At 45.8% G+C, this 20,970-nt stretch overlaps 1 protein-coding gene across 1 annotated transcript; it reads left to right on the top strand.

Annotated features, from left to right (window-relative positions):
• Positions 1–916: 916 nt before the first annotated feature.
• LOC308328881 (endothelial PAS domain-containing protein 1-like) lies at positions 917–20,591 on the top strand (the record flags this gene model as incomplete). The annotated part of the gene is made up of 12 exons (XM_080782993.1): positions 917–1,143; positions 4,744–4,850; positions 11,251–11,398; positions 13,260–13,522; positions 14,890–15,152; positions 16,280–16,390; positions 16,942–17,363; positions 17,416–17,493; positions 17,835–17,934; positions 18,212–18,305; positions 18,387–18,557; positions 19,702–20,591. Coding segments are annotated over 12 exons (2,136 nt in total), but the record flags the coding sequence as incomplete, so codon positions are not given.
• Positions 20,592–20,970: the final 379 nt, after the last annotated feature.

The following is a 20,970-nucleotide window of genomic DNA, read 5'->3' as shown; positions in this document are numbered from 1 at the left end:
ACCTGGCACAAACTCTGTTCGGGGCTGCCACCACGTTAGACGGTTAGAGGCAGGCACACACACGTGTTCAAGGGTCCTTGAGCAAGACACTGAACCCCAAATTGCTCCTTATAAGGGTGGTTGCCACCAATGTCGGAGTGATGAAAGTGCGTTTGAAATGTAACACACATTGTATTGCACTTTTTTCTTTTCTTTTCTTACACAATTTCCTTCACTCTGTTTTCCTCAGCTATATCTCTGTGAGGCTGCTGGAGATCTGTCTTCCTCCTCCCAAGATCTTCATCAGGAACCTGGGACCATCTAAAGCCAACATGCAGCAGTTTCTATGTCAGTCGTGCTTAGATTTTTCAAAAATAGCAGACCTACAAGTTCGTAGCGCGCTATGAGCTTGTATATCTGCTATTTTTCAATAAATAAAGCATAACAAAAGGGGTTCCCCATTTGGCGGGAACCCCTTTTGGTGTTTCAAACTTTAGCTGTTGAAAAATAGCAGACCTACAAGCTTGTAGCGCGCCACCCTGCTACTTTTGAAAAATCGTTAAAATGCGGCACAAATCTTTGAATATAATTATATTCTTTCAGACGAAACTTTTTTTTTATGTCAGGCCTAACCCATTCTGGGCGGGAGAACCCCTTTTGGTGTTTTCAAGCATCATATGTTATGCTTTAGCTATTGAAAAATAGCAGATCTACAAGCTCATAGCGCGCCACCGAGTGTCGCGCTACGAGCTTGTATAGGTCTGCTATTTTTGAAAAATCGAAGAACGACTGACATAGAAACAAAGCTTTTTCAGAAAACTGTCGGGATGTAGTAGAAGACATTTTTTAGAATCTGATCTCGGGTCAGAATGGAAAACTGTCGGGATGTAGAAGTCATTTTTTTAGAATCTGATCTCAGGTCAGAACGGGTTTTAATTATCCTCCTGTCCCCTCCCCGCAGGGGCTGCACTGCACGGGCCACCTCAAGATGTACAGCGGCTGCCCCCCTCGCGTGCACTGCGTCTTCAAGGAGCCTCCGCTCATCTGCGCCGTCCTGCTGTGTGAACCCATCCCGCATCCATCCAACATCGACACGCCGCTGGACAGCAAGACCTTTCTCAGCCGTCACAGCATGGACATGAAGTTCACTTACTGTGACGAAAGGTAGGTAAACGCACGCGCGCGCACACGCACGCGCACTCACACACACACGCACGCACGCACACACACACTAGAGCTCTTCGTGGGGGTCCCCCTGATTCAGAAAAATGCTCCGGCAGCCGGGCCGCACGGGGTCCAGATCCGTGTTTCATCACCGTAATAATCACAATACTGGTTTCCCTTTTCTATTATCTCCGGATGATTAGACTGACCTGGGATCAGATTGTTATCGGCAATATAGGAGTTGGAGCTGCCAGTTGCAGTGAGAGCGGAGAGCACGCACCGACTTATTGGTATATTATGCCACGGTGCCACATGTTTTCATCGAGGTGAAAACATGCCATTTGATGTCATTGTCTCTTATTGTATAGGCTGCTATGTATAGCTGCTATAGGTTTCATTATATGAACTAACTAACAAATTCGACACCTATGCACTGCACACACAGACACACACACAGAGGGAGGGCGAAATCCATTTGACCCGACCGCCGCGTCGGAACCACGGACCGACCGGCAAATGGATTTCGCCCCTCGCTGCACAAACCGCTGCATTTTGACAAAGTCTGGAAATAATAGCCACAAACCCAAGCAAAACATGCCCCGTGCATGCACACACACACACACACACACGTCAAGACACACACCTCCTCCTGCTGAGTGAATCCGTTTAGTTTTGGCAGGAGAAGCCAATGAGCACGGAGATGACATGTTATAACGCTTAAATAAGCGTCTCTCTCGCGCGAGGCGTACAGACAGACCTCTATACTAGCCTGGCTTCATGGCCAGACCGAACGTGGATTCACTCGCGGCCTCCTCCCGTGGTATCAGTTTGGACTTCGGCCCATGATATGGGCAGCTTGGAAAGTATATATACCGTAGTTGTCTTGACAGACGGACTCATCTGGCCAATCACAGTGCGCGCTATAGTCTGCTCCCCCGTGCTTGAAAGATATACCCGCGCTAAAAAAAAACCCAACAAGGTCTGTTTAGTTTCTACTTTCTTTCGTGAGCGATATATCTTGAAGTATTAGGGCTGTATTTTGCGTGTCTTAAGGACCAGGTCTTATTCCCTAACTTGAGTAAACTAAAGACCTTGGAGGCGTGATCATCAATGCCATTTGGCTATTCTGAGTGGCCAAAAGAGCATTGATCACACGCCTCCAGGTCTTTAGTTTACTCAAGTTAGGGAATAAGACCTGGTATACTTAAGACACGCAAAATACAGCCGACACTGTACGACACCTTAAAGCAGTTTTCATCGTTTCTGGGGAAACCTTTAAACGTGTTTTGTCAAGCCATTGTTGTTTTGAAAGTACCGCAGCATATGTACAGTACAGTACAGTATGTTATGTCACCATATACACATGGACACACACACACACACACACACACACACACACGCACGCACGCACACACACACACACACACACACGCACGCACACACACACACAGAGTAGCACTAAAATGCGATGGCGGGCGGACGGACGCATAACAATATCAAGCTGCTTATCAAAATATCAAAATGCTCATTGTCAAGAGTTTAATTTTCTTTTTAACCTATGACCTATAACCCTGATAAAAGTAAGTAAAATAACTAATGTATGTTTTTTTTTGAAGATTAGAATGTTTTATTCATTATTGTGAAAGATATCCCCCAAATGTAAATTATTAATTTATTGTTATTATTTTAATAATGATTATAAATGTGCATACAATTTGCAAAAAAATAAATAATAATAACTATTTTTTTTACATAATTTCCTAGTAGTATTAAAGTAGTTGTATGTTCCGAACATGAAAGTGCCACATCCAAAACATGGTTCCATGGTCTTCATCACTAACTCGCACTGTGTGAGCCATTTTGGATAAGAAATGCCTAAATTGTCATTTATTCATATACTGTTCCTGGAATATGAAGGCACCGAAAACTCATGACCATTTACACAGCCCTCGCCTAGGAATGTTAATTTCATAACTGTGTCTAACACCCATTCCTTAAGACCCGCTTAACCCATTCTGAACGGGAACCCATTTTGGTGTTAGCATCATGTTATGCTTTAGCTATTGAAAAATAGCAGATCTACAAGCTCATAGCGCGCCACCGAGTGGCGCGCTACGAGCTTGTAGGTCTGCTATTTTTGAAAAATCGAAAGAACGACTGACATTTTTTAAATCTGATCTCAGGTCAGAACGGGTTCATCAGACCAGTGTGTGTCCAGTGGAAACCTCGTATGAATCTGATCTCAGGTCAGAATGGATTAAAACCGTAATCTGTAATGTAACTCATGTGGACTGCTTGGACTGAGTTATTGAAAACGTTGCAGATGAATTAGAATAGTTGAATGAGGAGATTATTGCAGTGGGCAGCAGCACTATTACTGAGGCACATCATGGCTGTCAGGGACCGTCCATGTCTGCAATGTCCCGTGTCAAAATAAATCCAGGTACTTTATGTGAGACCTTTTTATTTTTCATCCCATTCATTTCATTCCCATGAATATTTTTCATTTTTCACTTTTCACACCACGCATGCACGCACGCACGCACGCACGCACTTGGACTTTTGACAAGAGCAACGGAAGGAGATTAACTTGTTCTTGAAGCAGATTGAGGGAATGAGGGATGAGAGGGAGTATCAACTATCTATCGCTCTTTCTGATTTACAAATCGCACATGAAGCCCTTTGAAGTCTAAAAGCTCTGTGAAGAACTGATGATAATGAGCGTCTGTGTGTGTGTGTGTGTGTGTGTGTGTGTGTGTGTGTGTGTGTGTGTGTGTGTGTGTGTGTGTGTGTGTGTGTGTGTGTGTGTGTGTGTATATATATATATTATTTTGCTGTGCTAGTGGCAAGGCTCTATATATAAGGATGGCAATGTTGATCAGTTTCTCTGTCCAGCCAGCCATTCTTCTGCCACTTTTAGTCCCTATAACAACATATACCTCAAAAACGACTGGCTGGATTACTGTGGAAATTGCTGTGCACCTTCCCGGCCCAGATAATGAACCAGGCTGATGATTCCTCTATATAGCGCCATGACGCTTCAACCTTCGCTCACAATCTAATAACCACATATTATCGGGATGAATGTTTACTGCATGTTGGTGAACTGAACGCATAGCCCTTTTCCACTATATAGCACCGCAACGTGTATAGTTGGGTGTAAGGAGCAGCTGGGATTTAAATTTGGTATAGGGTAAATGTTTAGTCAATTGTTAATTAGTGTGTGTGTGTGTGTGTGTGTGTGTGCGAGCTACACTTCCTAACCATCTGTCCATTGTACCAAGACATCAGAGACACATACTTCCCACAGATTACAACCACACACGGAGATTTTGAAAACATGACCAATGACAAAAAACTCCCATATCTGCTGGGCGAAGTACAACAATGTGCAAACACAGCAGCAAGATTTGTGAGTTGCTGTGATAGGAGAAGGATATCAAATGGAACACAACCACCCTAAAGACTAATCATTGTGTGTGTGTGTGTGTGTGTGTGTGTGTGTGTGTGTGTGTGTGTGTGCGCGTGCGTGCGTGCGTGCGTGCGTGTGTGTGTGTGTGTGTGTGTGTGTGTGTGTGTGTGTGTGCGTGCGTGTTGCAGGGTGACAGAGTTGATGGGCTATAATCCAGAGGACCTACTTGGTCGTTCCATCTACGATTTCTACCACGCCCTGGACTCAGACACTGTCATCAAGACTCACCAGAACCGTGAGTACACGCACACACACACACACACACACACGCACGCACGCACGCACGCACGCACGCACGCACGCACGCACGCACGCACGCACACACAACTTTACATCTTTCGGACTAATGCGCAGAATAGGAACACTGCGGAGTTCAATGTGATTAAATGCATTAAGCCTGTAACAATAATAATAATAATAAAACTTTATTTGTATAGCACCTTTCATGACATGAAATGCAGCTCAAAGTGCTTTACGGAGCAATGGAGAATAAAAGAAAAGCGAGGCAACGACGTTACAAAACAAGCAGTAATGCAATACAGTGAGGACATGAATAACAAAAAAAAAAAAAAGATCAATTAAAAGCAATGCTGTATGCTGAGCTTTAGAAATGTCTACAGAGGCTGCCTGACGAAGGTATACAGTGGGAGCTTGTTCCCATGCCGAACAATGGCAGACATATGTTTTATGTATGTGTAGGCTACTTCAGGTTTGCCTGTGTGTGCATGTGAGTATACTGTAACAGCACATGCTTTTGAGATGCATTTTATTCTATTAAGCATGGCCAGTGTTTGCCTGATAAGACTTACACGTCTGGCATGAGTGCGTGCGTGCGTGCGCGCGTGCGTGCGTGCGTGCGTGCGTGCGTGCGTGCGTGCGTGTAGTGCTCTGAAGTGTCATGGTTTGTGTCTTCAGTGCCAGCTCTATATCATTAGGTCTTTGTGAAAGCGGTGAAACAGGACAGGAAAGGAGGTGATGTGATTTAGGTCTTCAAACCAAAATATTGAAAAAAAATAAGTTGACAATAATCAGTGTATTGAATGTGTGTGTGTGTGTGTGTGTGTGTGTGTGTGTGTGTGTGTGTGTGTGTGTGTGTGTGTGTGTGTGTGCGTGTGTGTGTGTGTGTGTGTGTGTGTGCCGTGCGTGCGTGCGTGCGAAGAAGAATGAATCCGGATGTGAGAGGACGCTGGCGCTTGTTGGACGCCGCTTCTCCATCTGAGTTTTTAGATTAGTTTTAGATCTAGTTTTCTACGTTATTTAGCAACTCTTTTTTGCTCTGTTTTATTCGTTCTCTTCTCTGCTATTTTTAAAACATTTCAACTTGACTCATCCCCTTCTGGCTTCAGTCGGATTGTTTACTCACCTGCTGGCTCCACCGATTGCTTTACGAACGTAGCTGCCTCACTGGGACTCTTTTGGGGCTCTCTCCTGGAACTACTCCTGGAAATTACCCGGACTTCTTCTATCGGTCCCGGTGCGGTTCTAGCCCTTGTTGGCTGGGACCAGTTTTCCCCGAGTCGACTGCATCGCTGGCGGCTTTAGGGCTGGCCGGCGTCAGTAACCAGTGCAGCTACAGTGTCAGTGGGCCAAGCACTCCGGATCATCCTCCTGGCTCCCCTGAGACCTGAGCTCAATCCACCACAGCTACTGTCTGTGAGGTACTGCCCGGACTCTCCTTCAACGGTCCCGGCGCGATTAGTCTTTGGTTGACTGGATCGCAACGATTCCTCCAGTTAGCTCCGTGAGCTAACTTACCCTGTAGCTGCTCAGTGCTCAGGAAGCGGCTAGCCTTAGCCTAGCAACACACTGTCTGTCACACTCCGCTGTTTTATTTTATTTTTTGCCATGCTGTTGATCCTCCTGCTGTTTCTGTCGCCTCTCCACCACTGCCTTTGGTCAACAACTGTGCGATCATCGGCTAGCGACCGCAGGCTAACATCCACCCCAGCTGGCATGTCACGAAAATATTCCGCATCACAACTTCTCCAACTCAACAACAACAACACAACTCCGCCTTGCATCACAGCGATTAAAAAGCTTAGATTATTACGACGGCCACGATACATCCACCGAAGTACCTGCAGAAAGTTCAATTACTCCCGATCTGACCACCACTCCATCGCTTCACTCTGGACACCCCAACGCACTGCCCCTGTGGACGTACTACGTCATCACCATCACAATAACAAACCACACGTGCGCTCTGCCTGTCTACAGCCACTGACCAAAGCGCCCCAACCCCCCCAATCTCAATCACGCCTCAAATTCTCTCTGTTTAACACCCGGTCACTTAACTTAAAAGAACTCATTCTCTGTGAACATATAAAGGAAAATAACATTGACTTTATCTGTTTAACTGAAACTTGGCAAAAGCCCCTGGATTATTTCTCACTCAATAAAACCACACCCCCTGGATACGCATACATGGACAAACCACGCCCTGAGGGACGGCGTGGTGGTGGAATAGCCTTAATACACAAACAACACATCAAAATCAGTCCAATTAATATTCCTGTTCCCTCCTCATTTGAGCATCTCACCTTCAAACTGTCTGGTCCCAAACCCCTGGTCACAGCAGTCATATACCGCCCGCCCAAACCCAACCCTGCATTCCCCTCCCAATTCTCTGAATACCTCACACAGCTTACTGCCATCTCTCCATCCATTCTGCTTACTGGAGATCTTAATTTTCACGTGGACTCACCTGAATGCCAACGTGCCATTGAATTCCTGGACATTTTAAACATTTTCAATATCATTCATCATATCATTCCGGAACCTCAAATCAATTGATCCCTCCGCTCTCTCCTCCTTACTGTCTGAAACCATATCAGACTCCACCTCCAACACCCCCCCAACTGAACTTGTCAACAACTACAACAATGCACTCTCCTCCTGCCTCAATCAACTTGCCCCCACAAAAACCAAACCTGTTTCCTACACCCACTCTGCCCCCTGGTATAATGATCATCTCCACCAACTCAAAAAACAGGGCCGCCAACTGGAACGGCTTGTGAAGAAAACGGGTCTCACTGTTCACTCCCAGGCTTACATACTGCATCAGGAACAATACAAAAACGCCCTAAATAGTGCACGTACCTCCCACTACTCATCCGTCATTCAATCCGGCAGCAATAATCCAAAGTCACTATTCTCCACCATCAACAAACTCCTCAATCCTATGGACACCATCACCACCTCATTCACTGCCACTAAATGTGAAACATTCCTGTCATATTTTCAGTCAAAGGTTGACGCCATACACACAGACCTGGCCGCCTCTCCCACCTCCACACCTGATTTTGAACCTACCTCCCCTCTTTTCCCCAGCCACTCACTCACTTCCTTTACTGAAATAACTGCAGCCAACCTCTCCTCCATAACCTCCGGCATGAAAACCTCCACCTGCATTCTCGATCCTATCCCCTCCACCTTAGTTATTGCCTGTCTCCCTGTTCTCTCGCCACTCATCACCACCATAATAAACACCTCCCTGTCCACTGGTCACGTTCCCCCTGCTCTCAAACTTGCTGCCATCACCCCAATACTAAAAAAGCCTGGACTTGACCCCGACTCCCCCAACAACTACCGGCCCATTTCTAACCTCCCCTTCCTCTCCAAAATCCTGGAACGCACTGTTGCATCTCAGCTCAAATCACACATGGACTCCAATAACCTTTACGAATCATTTCAATCCGGTTTCCGTTCACTTCACAGTACTGAAACTGCACTCACAAAAGTCACCAACGACATCCTCCTGTCTGCCGACTCTGGTCACCTCTCCATCCTCATCCTCCTCGACCTCAGCGCTGCCTTTGACACCATCAGCCACTCCATCCTCATCACCCGTCTCCAGTCCCTCGGTTTAACCGGCACTGCCCTTTCCTGGTTGGCATCCTACCTCTCCGATCGACAACAATTCATCTCCATCAATAACTGCAACTCTTCCACTGCCCCAGTTACCCACGGTGTCCCCCAGGGCTCAGTACTTGGTCCCCTCCTCTTCATCATATACATCCTCCCTCTAGGTCAGATCCTCCGTCACCATGGACTTCAGTTCCACTCCTACGCCGACGACACACAGCTGTACCTTTCCACCAAAGCCATCACCCCAACCACCCACTCCACTCTCACTGCCTGCCTCACAGATATTAAAACGTGGATGCAAAAGAACTTTCTCAAACTAAACTGCAATAAATCGGAAATCATCATCATCGGTCCCAACTCCCTCACCAATTCCACCCAAGGTTTTTCACTCAACATTGATGGATCCACTGTTACACCCTCCACCCGCATCCGCAACCTTGGTATCATTTTTGACCCCACCCTTTCATTCCTCCCCCATGTTAACCAAGTCACCAAAACCGCCTTCTTTCACCTCAAGAACATTGCCCGTCTCCGACCCTCTCTGTCATTTTCCGCAGCCGAAACACTCATCCATGCCTTCATCTCATCCCGCCTTGATTATTGTAACAGTATCCTCTACGGCACCACCTCCAAAGTCCTCAATAAACTGCAATATGTCCAGAATTCAGCTGCCCGCCTGCTCACCAGTACCCGTTCCAGAGACCATATTACACCTGTCCTCCGTGACCTTCACTGGCTACCGGTTAAACAAAGAATCCACTTCAAAACACTCCTGACCACCTACAAAGCTCTAAATAACCTGGCTCCCCCATACCTCTGTGACCTCCTCAAACGCCATGCCCCCTCTCGCTCCCTCAGGTCTGGTGATGCAAACCTCCTCGATGTCCCCAAAACCAAACTCCGTACGTGGGGGGACAGAGCTTTCGCCTTTGCTGCCCCAACCCTGTGGAATGCCCTCCCTAAGGCACTCAGAGATGCCCCCACCCTTCAAACCTTCAAATCCACCCTCAAAACCCACCTCTTCAAAATTGCCTTCCCTAGCTAACCCTTTTCACTGTCTTTTAATGTTCTTTAGCTTTTAGTGTTATTTTTCCTTTTCTTTCTATTAAAGTTGTTTTTAATTAGTTGTTACCTCTGTAAAGCCCCCCCATGTAAAGCGTCTTTGGGTACTCAGAAAAGCGCTATATAAGTTTGAGATATTATTATTATTATTATTATTAATAAGTCTTAACACTATAGTCTTACAGGCAAAGTGCAATTTTGTGTGTTACTGTTTCTGTAACCCTTAAAAATACATGACTTACACTACAGTATGTCTGCTCAATTAACAGGCTCTCTTTCCTTCCATATGTCCTTCCAAATAGTTGCTCACACGCACGCACGCTCGCACACACACACACACACACACACACACACACACACACACACACACACACACACACACACACACACACACAGGCATACAGCTAGCTCCAACGGGACTAATATTGTAACATGCATTCACCCTGTGCTGCTTATAATGTTGCCCTGACTTCCTCCATGCGTGCTGTACACACATGCACGGTGCACGCACGCGCGCACACACACACACACACACACACACACACACACACACACACACACACACACACACACACACACACACACACACACACACACACACACACACACACACACACACACACACACACACACACACACACACACTAGCGTTCCTTAGAGCCTGTGACCTCTTCTTCGTCTTGATTCATTCCCACGCCATTACTGGACTTTAGGTTACAGCCAGAACCTCTTTTTTTCCTCAAATCTCTTCGAGACATTTTTCACTCACAAATCAATCTGCTAGTTATTGTAGGTTCAAAGATCTCGCAAGCATTCCTGTTTTATTTAAGTAGGGGTTTTGCAAGTTTATTTTCATTCAAGTAAAAAAAAAAAAAAAAAAAAGGCCTATGAGAGGCATTCGACATTGTCACAGCGAGTTTGAGCTCTTGAACGGCAGGGTGTGTTGCGACGTGTTTAAGAGTGTTGCAAGATAACCAGTGTTTTAAGAGAACTGCAAACGGTACTGACACAAAACTATAGCAGGGTGTATACAGTTAACAGTTTGATGTGCGCACTGAAAATAGCGGAGGTCTTGGAGCCACACAGATCTATACAAGCTCATCGCGTGCCACCGAGTGGCGCGCTTACGAGCTTGTAGGTCTGCTGTTTTCAGAAAACTGGAGGATTCAGAAGACCTTTTTTAAAGTTTCGAGGTCAGGATATACTCTGACGTCCCAGTTATGTTACCCTGCTCGATGGGAAAAGAGCAGCTTTTCTGATGAACAAACCTGCAGTCAAAACATCTTACATATCTCAAAACGAACCAGAATGCGCCTGTTCCCATGCTGTCATGTATTTATTTCAAAAATGCATTATCATGGTGTATTTTAAAGTGTTTTTTAAATGTAATTTAAAATGCATTTAAAAAATGCATTATTATTGTGTATTTTAAAGTGTTTTTAAAATGCATTTTTTTAAATGCATTATTATGGTGTATTTTAAAGTGTTTTTTAAATGCATTTTAAAATGCATTTTAAAAAATGCATTATTATGGTGTATTTTAAAGTGTTTTTTAAAATGCAATTTAAAATGCATTTTAAAAATGCATTTTAAAAATGCATTATTATGGTGTATTTTAAAGTGTTTTTTAAATGTAATTTAAAATGCATTTAAAAAAATGCATTATTACGGTGTATTTTAAAGTGCCTGCGTCTCCTCGTCTGCAGTATGCACCAAGGGCCAGTCGGTGAGCGGTCAGTATCGCATGCTGGCTAAGAACGGAGGCTACGTCTGGGTTGAGACCCAGGGAACCGTCATTTACAACACCCGCAACTCTCAGCCGCAGTGCATTGTCTGTATCAACTATGTTCTCAGGTGAGAAATGGCTGCAGGGGAAACTAAAAGCGTGGTTCTATATTATACTGAACCAAATGGTATAACAACAAGACAACTCACCCCGTTTCTGTTTTCCTCCCAGAATTTTCCCCAGTTGAGGGGTGGGAGTTTAGAGTATATATACTCTAAGGGTGGGAGAGGCTGGACAGCTATAAACTTTCATGACAGCCCAAGTACAAATATGATTTATGAAAAGCTACTACAGTGAAGTCTGTTCACAGAAGTTGTCGTAGGATATGTGGAGATTATCTGACGAGGTACCATTTGAGTGGGCAAAACCTTACATACAGTATACTAAATAATACTAAATTGTTTATAGGGTCAATATAAGTAAAATAATATAGCCTTTCCACAGGAGTATCTTTTTATATTTTTCCAAAAAGAATACAAACAGCCAATGGCATATTACAAAGTGAAAAATCCGCGAGGGAAAACGGGCAAGCATGCACCGGGGTGAGTTGTCCAGTATTCAACCAAACAGGATTCCTTCATCAGGAACTGTGACATTATGGCGATATAGCCATAATATATCACTGCAGAGCTCATGTCTGATGCAAAAAATGTTAATTGTCTCCACCAGGCCGAAGGCATGGGGAGAGAGTATGTTTTGCACGTCCGTCCGTCCGTCCGTCCGTCCGTGTGTCCGTCCGTCTGTCTGTGAACAGCTAATCTCCGGCACCGTTAACCCGGTCGATGCCAAATTTCGCACACACACACTCCCTGGATGCCAACGATGACATTTCCAGAACGGCCTGTTATAGCGCCACCAGGAGGCCAACTTTTGAAAAACACATCTTTTGATATTACTCCTCCAGATGTCCAAAAATCCAAAAATCCCGCAAATCGTCACACACTATCTCTATAATCATGTTTTATACATTTCATATTTCCATCCTAATTGGCTAACATTGGCTTCCCAAGTTTGCAGGATTGGCCCGTTTGAAACAAAACGCCTCGAATCATGAGCCCAGCGTGCAATTTACGTGAAATCTTTCACAGACTGTCCTACTGGGCTGAGGAATATTATCCAATCCTTTTCACATTGGCCTGTTATAGCGCCACCAACAGGTGGATTTTTGCAAAATACATTTTTGGTACAAAATGCCTCAAATCATCCAATTGGTGTATAGGAACAAATGGCACCCTTTTCACATTGGCCTATTATAGCGCCACCAGGAGGCCACATCCTGAGCTGGCCTGGTGGAGACCTCTCCCCGAAGGGGCACTTTATCTAGTTTAATTCTAAAATAGTGTTGAAAAATTTGAAAAAAATGTACAATTTACAATATAGGCATTTGGCGGACACTTAATCCAGAGACAGTAAGCATGAACATCCGACTAACAGTAGAATATCTGTACAATAAAACTAAGGGCCGATTCATACTCCTATTTTAGAGCCGAATAAAAGTCGGTTCGGCGCTGTAGAGCCTACAATGTGACGTCATTTGAGGTTCGGGGGGGGGGCGGATACCGTCCTAAAGTCGGCTCTTCGGTGCTACTGAAATTTTCTGACGAGCCGAAATCATTTCGGCACTACAGCGCCGAAACAGCGGTAAAATAGGAGTATGAATCGGCCCCAGGAGTCTAAATCTACAAGATTAGCTATACACCACCAAGATACCCATGTACCTAAAGTCTACAAATATACAAATAATTAATCATGGTGTCGTCCACAGTAACAGTTATCGTATTATTGACTTGATTTTCAATCAATCAATCAATCAATCAATCAATCATGTCTATACATAAAAGGCTAATCTACTTGGGATTCAAACAGTCATTTCTCTGTCTATAACGACCGTCATTGCTTCTCACTCCCCTCCGCTGCCCCCCCATATAGTGACGTTGAGGAGAAGTCAACGGTTCTCTCCATGGAGCAGACGGAGTCCTTGTTCAAGCCCTGCCACGTCGTGCCCTCATGCAGCTTCTTCCGCGCGGAGGAGGAGGAGGAGGAGGAGGAGCCCGTGGACGACGTGCGGGCGTCCGCCGCGGAGCCGGGAGGAGACGGAGAGCTCTTCACCAAACTCAAAGAGGAGCCGGACGAGGAGGACCTCACCCACCTGGCCCCGACGGCCGGAGACACCATCATCTCCCTCGACTTCGGTTTGACGGAAACCTTTTTTTTTTTTTTTTTTTCAATTACTCCGATTAGTCTTGCCAGTCTTGTGCTATGAGGGGGGGGGGGAAGACGTTTATCTTTCGGACACGTGGTTCGTCCAATGTATCAGATTATCAGATTAGCCTTTCGCCGAGCCATGAGGGCTCATGAGGCCCATATACATAGCAGGGCAGGAGCCTATCTCCTCTTTCTATATATAGCATGAGGCTAGCTTGAATCAATGTCTGTCTGTGTGTCACTGTGACCGCCGTACAGCTCCTCACTGCCTGCACCAATCACACTTTTCACACAGGCATTGACCATAATAATAATATGGAGGTCTTAACGAAGCCCCCTTTTTCCAATTCAACTAATTATAAATTAATAGTGAATTTATTAGTGAATTAAAAATGCGAAAACGCACCCAGGGCCACAAGGAGGGGGGAGGGGCAATATCTCACAACGGGTAAGGGCTAGTACAAGACAAGTACACCCCCTGGACATGACGTTAGTATGTCGCAGGGACCTATATATACCCCAAATCCATCCCTTGGCACTTGTGTGCCAAGCAGGGAGGCCCATCTTTAGAGACTTTGGGGTTTGGTTCCCAGCCATCATCATTCACTTAGGTCTTTAACCCAGTTTGGGAGGAAACCCTTTTTGGTGTTTTCAAGCATTATGTTATACTTTAGCTATTGAAAAATAGCAGATCTACAAGCTGGCGCGCTACGAGCTTGTGGGACTGCTACTTTTGAAAAATCGTTAAAATGCGGCACAAATCTTTGAATATAATTATATTCTTTCAGACGAAACTTTTTTTTTAATGTCAGGCCTAACCCATTCTGGGCGGGAGAACCCCTTTTGGTGTTTTCAAGCATTATATATGTTATACTTTAGCTATTGAAAAATAGCAGATCTACAAGCTCATATAAGCGCGCCACCCACGAGCTCGTAGGTCTATTCTTTTTTAATCGTTCAAATGCGGCGCAAATCTTTGAATATATGTTCTTTTTTTTTTTCGACATCAGGCCTATATGAATGAACTCAAATAATTTAACCCATTCTGACCGGGCACCCATTTTGGTGTTGGCATCATGTTATGCTTTAGCTATTGAAAAATAGCAGATCTACAAGCTCATATCGCGCCACCGAGTGGCGCGATACGAGCTTGTAGGTCTGCTATTTTTGAAAAATTCGAAGAACGACTGACATTTTCAGAATCTGATCTCAGGTCAGAATGGGTTAATCAGACCAGTGTGTGTCCCGTGGAAACCTCGTATGAATCTGATCTCAGGTCAGAATGGGTTAAAGGCATCCCATAATAATCCCTTTGTTGTTTGACTGTGTGACTTCCTCCCATTTCCCCGTGCAGGTGACTCTCCGTTTGAGGAGACCCGGCGTCTGCAGCCTGCAGCCTTCACCCTGCAGGTCTCCTCCCCCTGCAGCATGCCTCCTCTGGGGCCTGCACCGGCCTGGGCTAGTAGTGAGAGCCACAACAAGTCCGTGGCTGCAGCCTCCGCGGCTGCATCAGCCTCTGCTGCAGCCTCTGCAGGGGACATGGGCTGCAGCACGTTCACCGTGCCACAGAAACCTCCGCCTGGGAGTGCCACTCCCAGCCTGAGCAGCTGCTCTACGGTACGGATGAGAAGGGTTGTGTGTGTGTGTGTGTGTGTGTGTGTGTGTGTGTGTGTGTGTGTGTGTGTGTGTGTGTGTGTGTGTGTGTGTGTGTGTGTGTGTGTGTGTGTGTGTGTGTGTGTGTGTGTGTGTGTGTGTGTGTGTGTGTGTGTGTGTGTGTGTGTGTGTGTGTGTGTGTGTGTGTGTGTGTGTGTGTGTGTGTGTGTGTGTGTGTGTGTGTGTGTGTGTGTGTGTGTGTGTGTGTGTGTGTGTGTGTGTGTGTGTGTGTGTGTGTGTGTGTGTGTGTGTGTGTGTGTGTGTGTGTGTGTGTGTGTGTGTGTGTGTGTGTGTGTGTGTGTGTGTGTGTGTGTGTGTGTGTGTGTGTGTGTGTGTGTGTGCGTGCGTGCGTGCGTGTGTGTGTGTGTTGTCTATTTTCAACCATATCTCCTATATCTAGATGCAACAGGGATGACATGTGAAAAGCACAGATTATCTGTGTGGCATATAGCGAAAAACTACAGGCTATAGTTTGCCTCTAGGTCTAGGACGGTCATCACAGGGCAGTCGGAAGATTGCACGCCATGCTGGCATACAGTATATGCTGGTATACAGGCAATGTCGGCGATAAGAGTACAGGAGAGCTCAGATGTACGTATCAGTCAATGTAATACAGAGAGGATTTCGTTGACTTGTGGACGGTCAGTAATGATTGTCCTTTAATGGCTTCATGCGGTTCGGCGTTGGATTGAGAGAGAAGGTAGGGGAGCGGGTATAGAGGCTGCCCCAACCTGTGAGAATGGAGGGGGTGGCTGTTTGGAAGCAACACTCACTTAGCAGTGAATGGAGTCTTTGTCATATAACTCATCACTCTGTCTCCCTCCCCGTGCCTCTCTCTCTCTCTCCCTCTCTATCTCTCTCTCTCTCCCTCCCCCCCTCTCTCTCTCTCTCTCTCTCTCTCTCTCTCTGTGTCTTGCTTTCTCCTTTTCTCTCTTCAACACTCCATCTATGTCTCTTTTATGGCTTCTTCTCACACTTGTGTCCACGTTTCCCCTCTGCTCTCTCGTTCCCTTCCCTTCCCTTCCTTCCTTCCTTCCTCTCCGACATCCATCCTTCCTTCCTCTCCTCTCCTCACTCTGCACTCCCAACAGCCCAGTAGCCCAGGTGACTGCTGCTCAGAGAGTGACGTCCTGAAGGTGGACCTGACAGAGAAACTGTTCACCCTCGACACCGAGGGAAGCAACAGCCCCGCGAGCACTGAAGTTAGTGTGTGTAGTGTGTGCGTGTGTGTGCGTGCGTGCGTGCGCGTGCGTGTGTGTCCGTGTCCTGGTGCCTCATCGTTCTGTAAGGGTGGCGGGACTGCGACGCTCTATAGTCTCGGCCCTTCGACAGCCTTCTGATCTATTTAAATCGAGTGATTCTCAAAATGACCCCTGCTATAGAATTTGGCCAAAGTCTATATTGACCCCCCGGGGCCAATATCTTCCCAAATCACCGAGCGTGACACAACACACCTTCTATGGTAGACCAAAACGTTCAACTTGAAGTTGAAAAGTATTGAAAATATGATTTCGTCAGCATGAATTAGCATGAATTATAGCATGAATTTTAGCCCTTGCTTTGGTGTAACAGGATAGGATTCTTGGATTCTTGGCCCCCATGGACACACTTTGACCAATCTTGCTCATTGAGCACATGATCTGGTATTTTGTTTCTGATTGATATCAGGTGGGCTTCAGTGACCTGGACCTGGAGACGTTATAGCTCCCTACACATCCCCATGATCTGGCATTTTGTTTCTGATTGATATCAGGTGGGCTTCAGTGACCTGGACCTGGAGACGTTAGCTCCCTACATCCCCATGGACGGAGAGGACTTCCAGCTGCACCCCATCATTCCAGAGCCAGAGCCCCCCGTGGACATATCCCCTCACCACCACCACCACCACCACCCGGCGACCTGCACCCAGCAGAGCTTCAGCAACATCGCCAGCCTCTTCCAGCCCCTGCAGTCCTCCTCCTCCTCCTCCTCCTCCGCTCCTCCTCAGCCTCAAAGCCTGGCGTACCAGCCTCATGGCGTCTCTTCTTGGCCCCAAGGGGACACCACGAGGAGCCCCCCCCTGCTGCAGGGCCATAGAGAGCCTATAGGGGCCAACATGGCGATCAACCAGACACTGATGATACCCCCATACCAGGCTCTGGCCACCACCCCTCATGTGGCGTCCATGGGCGGCAGGTCCAAAATCAACTGGCCTCCAACTGCAGCCCCCGCGGGGGGCCAATAAGAGCTGCCTGATGATGGAGCCCCTCTCAGAGGAGGAGCAGCGCCCGGCATGTCAGCAGAGAGGTCTCATGCTGAAACAAAGGTGAGGGGTGCATACTTATAGCTTAGACTGGTCATTGGTTAGACATATGGGTTAAGGTTATAGGTTTAGGTGTGCTGCCCCCCGTGGGAGGTTAGGTTTAGGGTGAGGGTTTGAGATAGGTTGTAGTTGTATAGGACTAATGACTGGTCTAACCAATGACTTGTCTAAACAAAAAACTGTCTAAACTAAGTACTGCACCCCCAAAGGTGACACACCATGGAACGAAAAGGGTGACATTAATGACATTTTATCATTTTGAACCATGAGAAAGTATATACAAAGTGTCTCTATGGTGTAACTCACAAGCCTGTGTGTGTATATGCATGTGTTTGTGTGTATAGGTCCATGGAGAACTTCCTGCAGGCTTATAAAGACATGGGCGGTCCAGCCAAACGCACCTTGGCCAACAGCATCAAGCGCCCCTTCACCCAAATGGCCATAGTAAGTCCCAAACGACCATCTGATTATTATCACCACCAGTTTTTGATTTTAATGATCTCTCTCGCCATGGTAATCGTAGTAATAGTGTGTGTGTGTGTGTGTGTGTGTGTGTGTGTGTGTGTGTGTGTGTGTGTGTGTGTGTGTGTGTGTGTGTGTGTGTGTGTGTGTGTGTGTGTGTGTGTGTGTGTGTGTGTGTGTGTGTGTGTGTGTGTGTGTGTGTGTGTGTGTGTGTGTGTGTGTGTGTGTGTGTGTGTGTGTGTGTGTGTGTGTGTGTCAGGATGACAGCAAGCCACCAGACATGATATGGAAGAGGATGAGACATGAGAGTTGTGCCATCATTGACCGCTCCCTCAGCACAGGCTCACTGGCAGGTATATGGTTGCTGCGTGTGTGTGTGTGTGTGTGTGTGAGACTATTAATACTATCAATGTAACCCCCTCCCCCCCTCTCAGACCCCATCATGGGGAGAATGATACCCCAACGTCTCAGCCCACTGTTGCAACACAGGAAGTCTCAATATCCAGGATGTGGGATAGACGGTGTGCTGAAGAAATCCTTCCCCCAGCAGAGCTATAATAATAGCTACACAGAATATGGCATGATGTCTTCCAACAAGACAGAGGGTGAGTTTGCCGGACAATACGTTTGACTTGAACCTCGCTTTGAAAGCACTGCGTTGCGCACATACACTGATAAACGTGCATGGAACTTTCATGCATTTATACAAAAGCAGGATCAACGCCAATAACTGCTTCAAATATTGAGCTTCCGATCCACGTGCAAAATGCATGGCGACACTTTTTAATAACTATACACTATTAAGCATTAGTTAAGCATTAGTAAATACTTAATCCACCATGAAGTCGTCATTTGTAAACCATTATTCATGCATTACTATAAACATCAGTAAATACAGTTACAAATGTTTCAACTATATATATTATTAAGCATTGCCATTCATATCAAAAAACATTTAACCATTTTAAGAATGACCGCGTGTCTTTCTTCTCTGTTTTTGAGTGGTGCAACCACTCCTACAACCAGCAATAATAATAATAATAATAATATCTCAAACTTATATAGCGCTTTTCTACCCCCCCCCATGTCTTTACAGAGAACAACACAAATGAAAACAACTTTAGTAGAAAAAAGAAATAATCACTAGAAGCTAAAAAAACATTAAAAGACAGTGAAAAGGGTTAGCTAGGGAAGGCAATGTTGAAGAGGTGGGTCTTGAGCAATGTCCGTGTACACCTATGTGTTGTTCACCCATGTATGTGAAGTTAATGAGCACCAGTATACTATTAGTACCAGTAGGGGGCGCCAGAAACAGAGAGAGGGATAGTGCTGCTCTGTTGCCTACTAAAGAGAGAGAGAGAGATTTTTCTTTTACCTCATGCATATTCTTTACATGTTTCTTACCCACTACTTTGTCCAGTCCATTTTTGTCTGTTAACCCATTCTGACCTGAGATCAGATTCATACGAGGTGTCCACTGGACACGCGCTGGTCTGATTAACCTCATTCTGACCTGAGATCAGATTCTAAAAATGTCAGTCGTTCTTCGATTTTTCAAAAATAGCAGACCTACAAGCTCGTAGCGCGCCACTCGGTGGCGCGCTACGAGCTTGTAGATCTGCTATTTTTCAATAGCTAAAGCATAACATGATGCTATATATCACCAAAATGGGTTCCCGTTCAGAATGGGTTAATGTCTCCATGAATCCCTGTTGGCCTATAACTTGTCTGTACCATCCGTCCACACAGGTGTAGCCAGTCGTCTGTTGGCCCCTTCCTTCGAGTCCTACGGTTTGCCGGAACTGACCCGGTACCACTGTGAGGTCAACATCCCCCTGCAGGGCAATTTGCACCTCCTTCAGGGCGGAGACCTCCTGAGGGCCCTGGATCAGACCACCTAGACTATGGGATGGGTCCCACCGCAACCCAGACTTATACACACCCAGTCCTGGACCTTATTAGACCCAAAGTCTGAGACCTATATATATAGGCCTTAATTGACCCTCTCCCACTCCTGCTCAGAGCCTATATATAAAGGCCAGTCCACACGCCAGAATGGTATTTAAATCCCACAGCCCTGCCTTACAGTAAGTCACCTAATCTATGTCCTTTGGTTATAGTTCTCATTCCTACACCATTGTACAGTATAGACCTTTTATCTTCCCTATAAACCCAGACTATAATAGCTGAGAACTCAGACCAAGTCATCAACTTGCCTTAAAGTAAGGCATTGTCCTTGCCACGTGCCACAAGCAAAACCACATCTGTGCCTATATAACAGCTCATTTATACTTACATCATTTTATATTATAGGCGATATACATGCCATACGACTCAGTGTCACTCGTACAAGGATATAGCTGATCGGGTCCCATTTCCTTCGGATTGGTTTTGGTTTGCAGTCAGGACAACTATATCCGTTACAACAAAACGCACACCAGATATAGCCATTAGCGAACCAAGCCAGCATCCCTATAAAGCCCCTGTATATATAGCCCATATAAGACCCGATCTTTAAAACTATATTAACCCTATCTAACAACCTAAGGGGGTTAATAAAAGTAGCCTACAGTATGACACCCATGCTACCTGCACACAAACCTACACTATTTGACCTTCCACACCAGCCTATGTTTTAGCAACCTCGACACACACACACAGAGAGCCTGAATCTATAATATCTGTATAACTATTATCACTATCCACAATTACACACCCGCTCACATTATCAAATGAGCCATCAGGAGTGTCATGCATATAGTGCCCATTTTTCAGCACGCCAGCCCTCTGTCTTTCACTGTAGCGTTAGTTAGCTTCACTTTTGGTCTCTTTGGGTCAACTTTATCTTCATAAATTATACACATTATAGTTATCACGAGTCTATGTTTTCCATTATTGAATTGAAATCCTTTGTGTTTTTGTGCTGTTATTGAATCTCCCCGTGTTGTTTAACCACATCAATGGGACACCATAATGTCAGTGTTGCTGTACACACTATACATCATGTCTAACTCTCTT

Source organism: Protomyctophum bolini (assembly GCF_963924005.1).
Source record: "Protomyctophum bolini genome assembly, chromosome: 14".
In the NCBI taxonomy this organism is placed as follows: domain Eukaryota; kingdom Metazoa; phylum Chordata; class Actinopteri; order Myctophiformes; family Myctophidae; genus Protomyctophum; species Protomyctophum bolini.
This window is presented reverse-complemented; position numbering and strand designations above follow the sequence as displayed.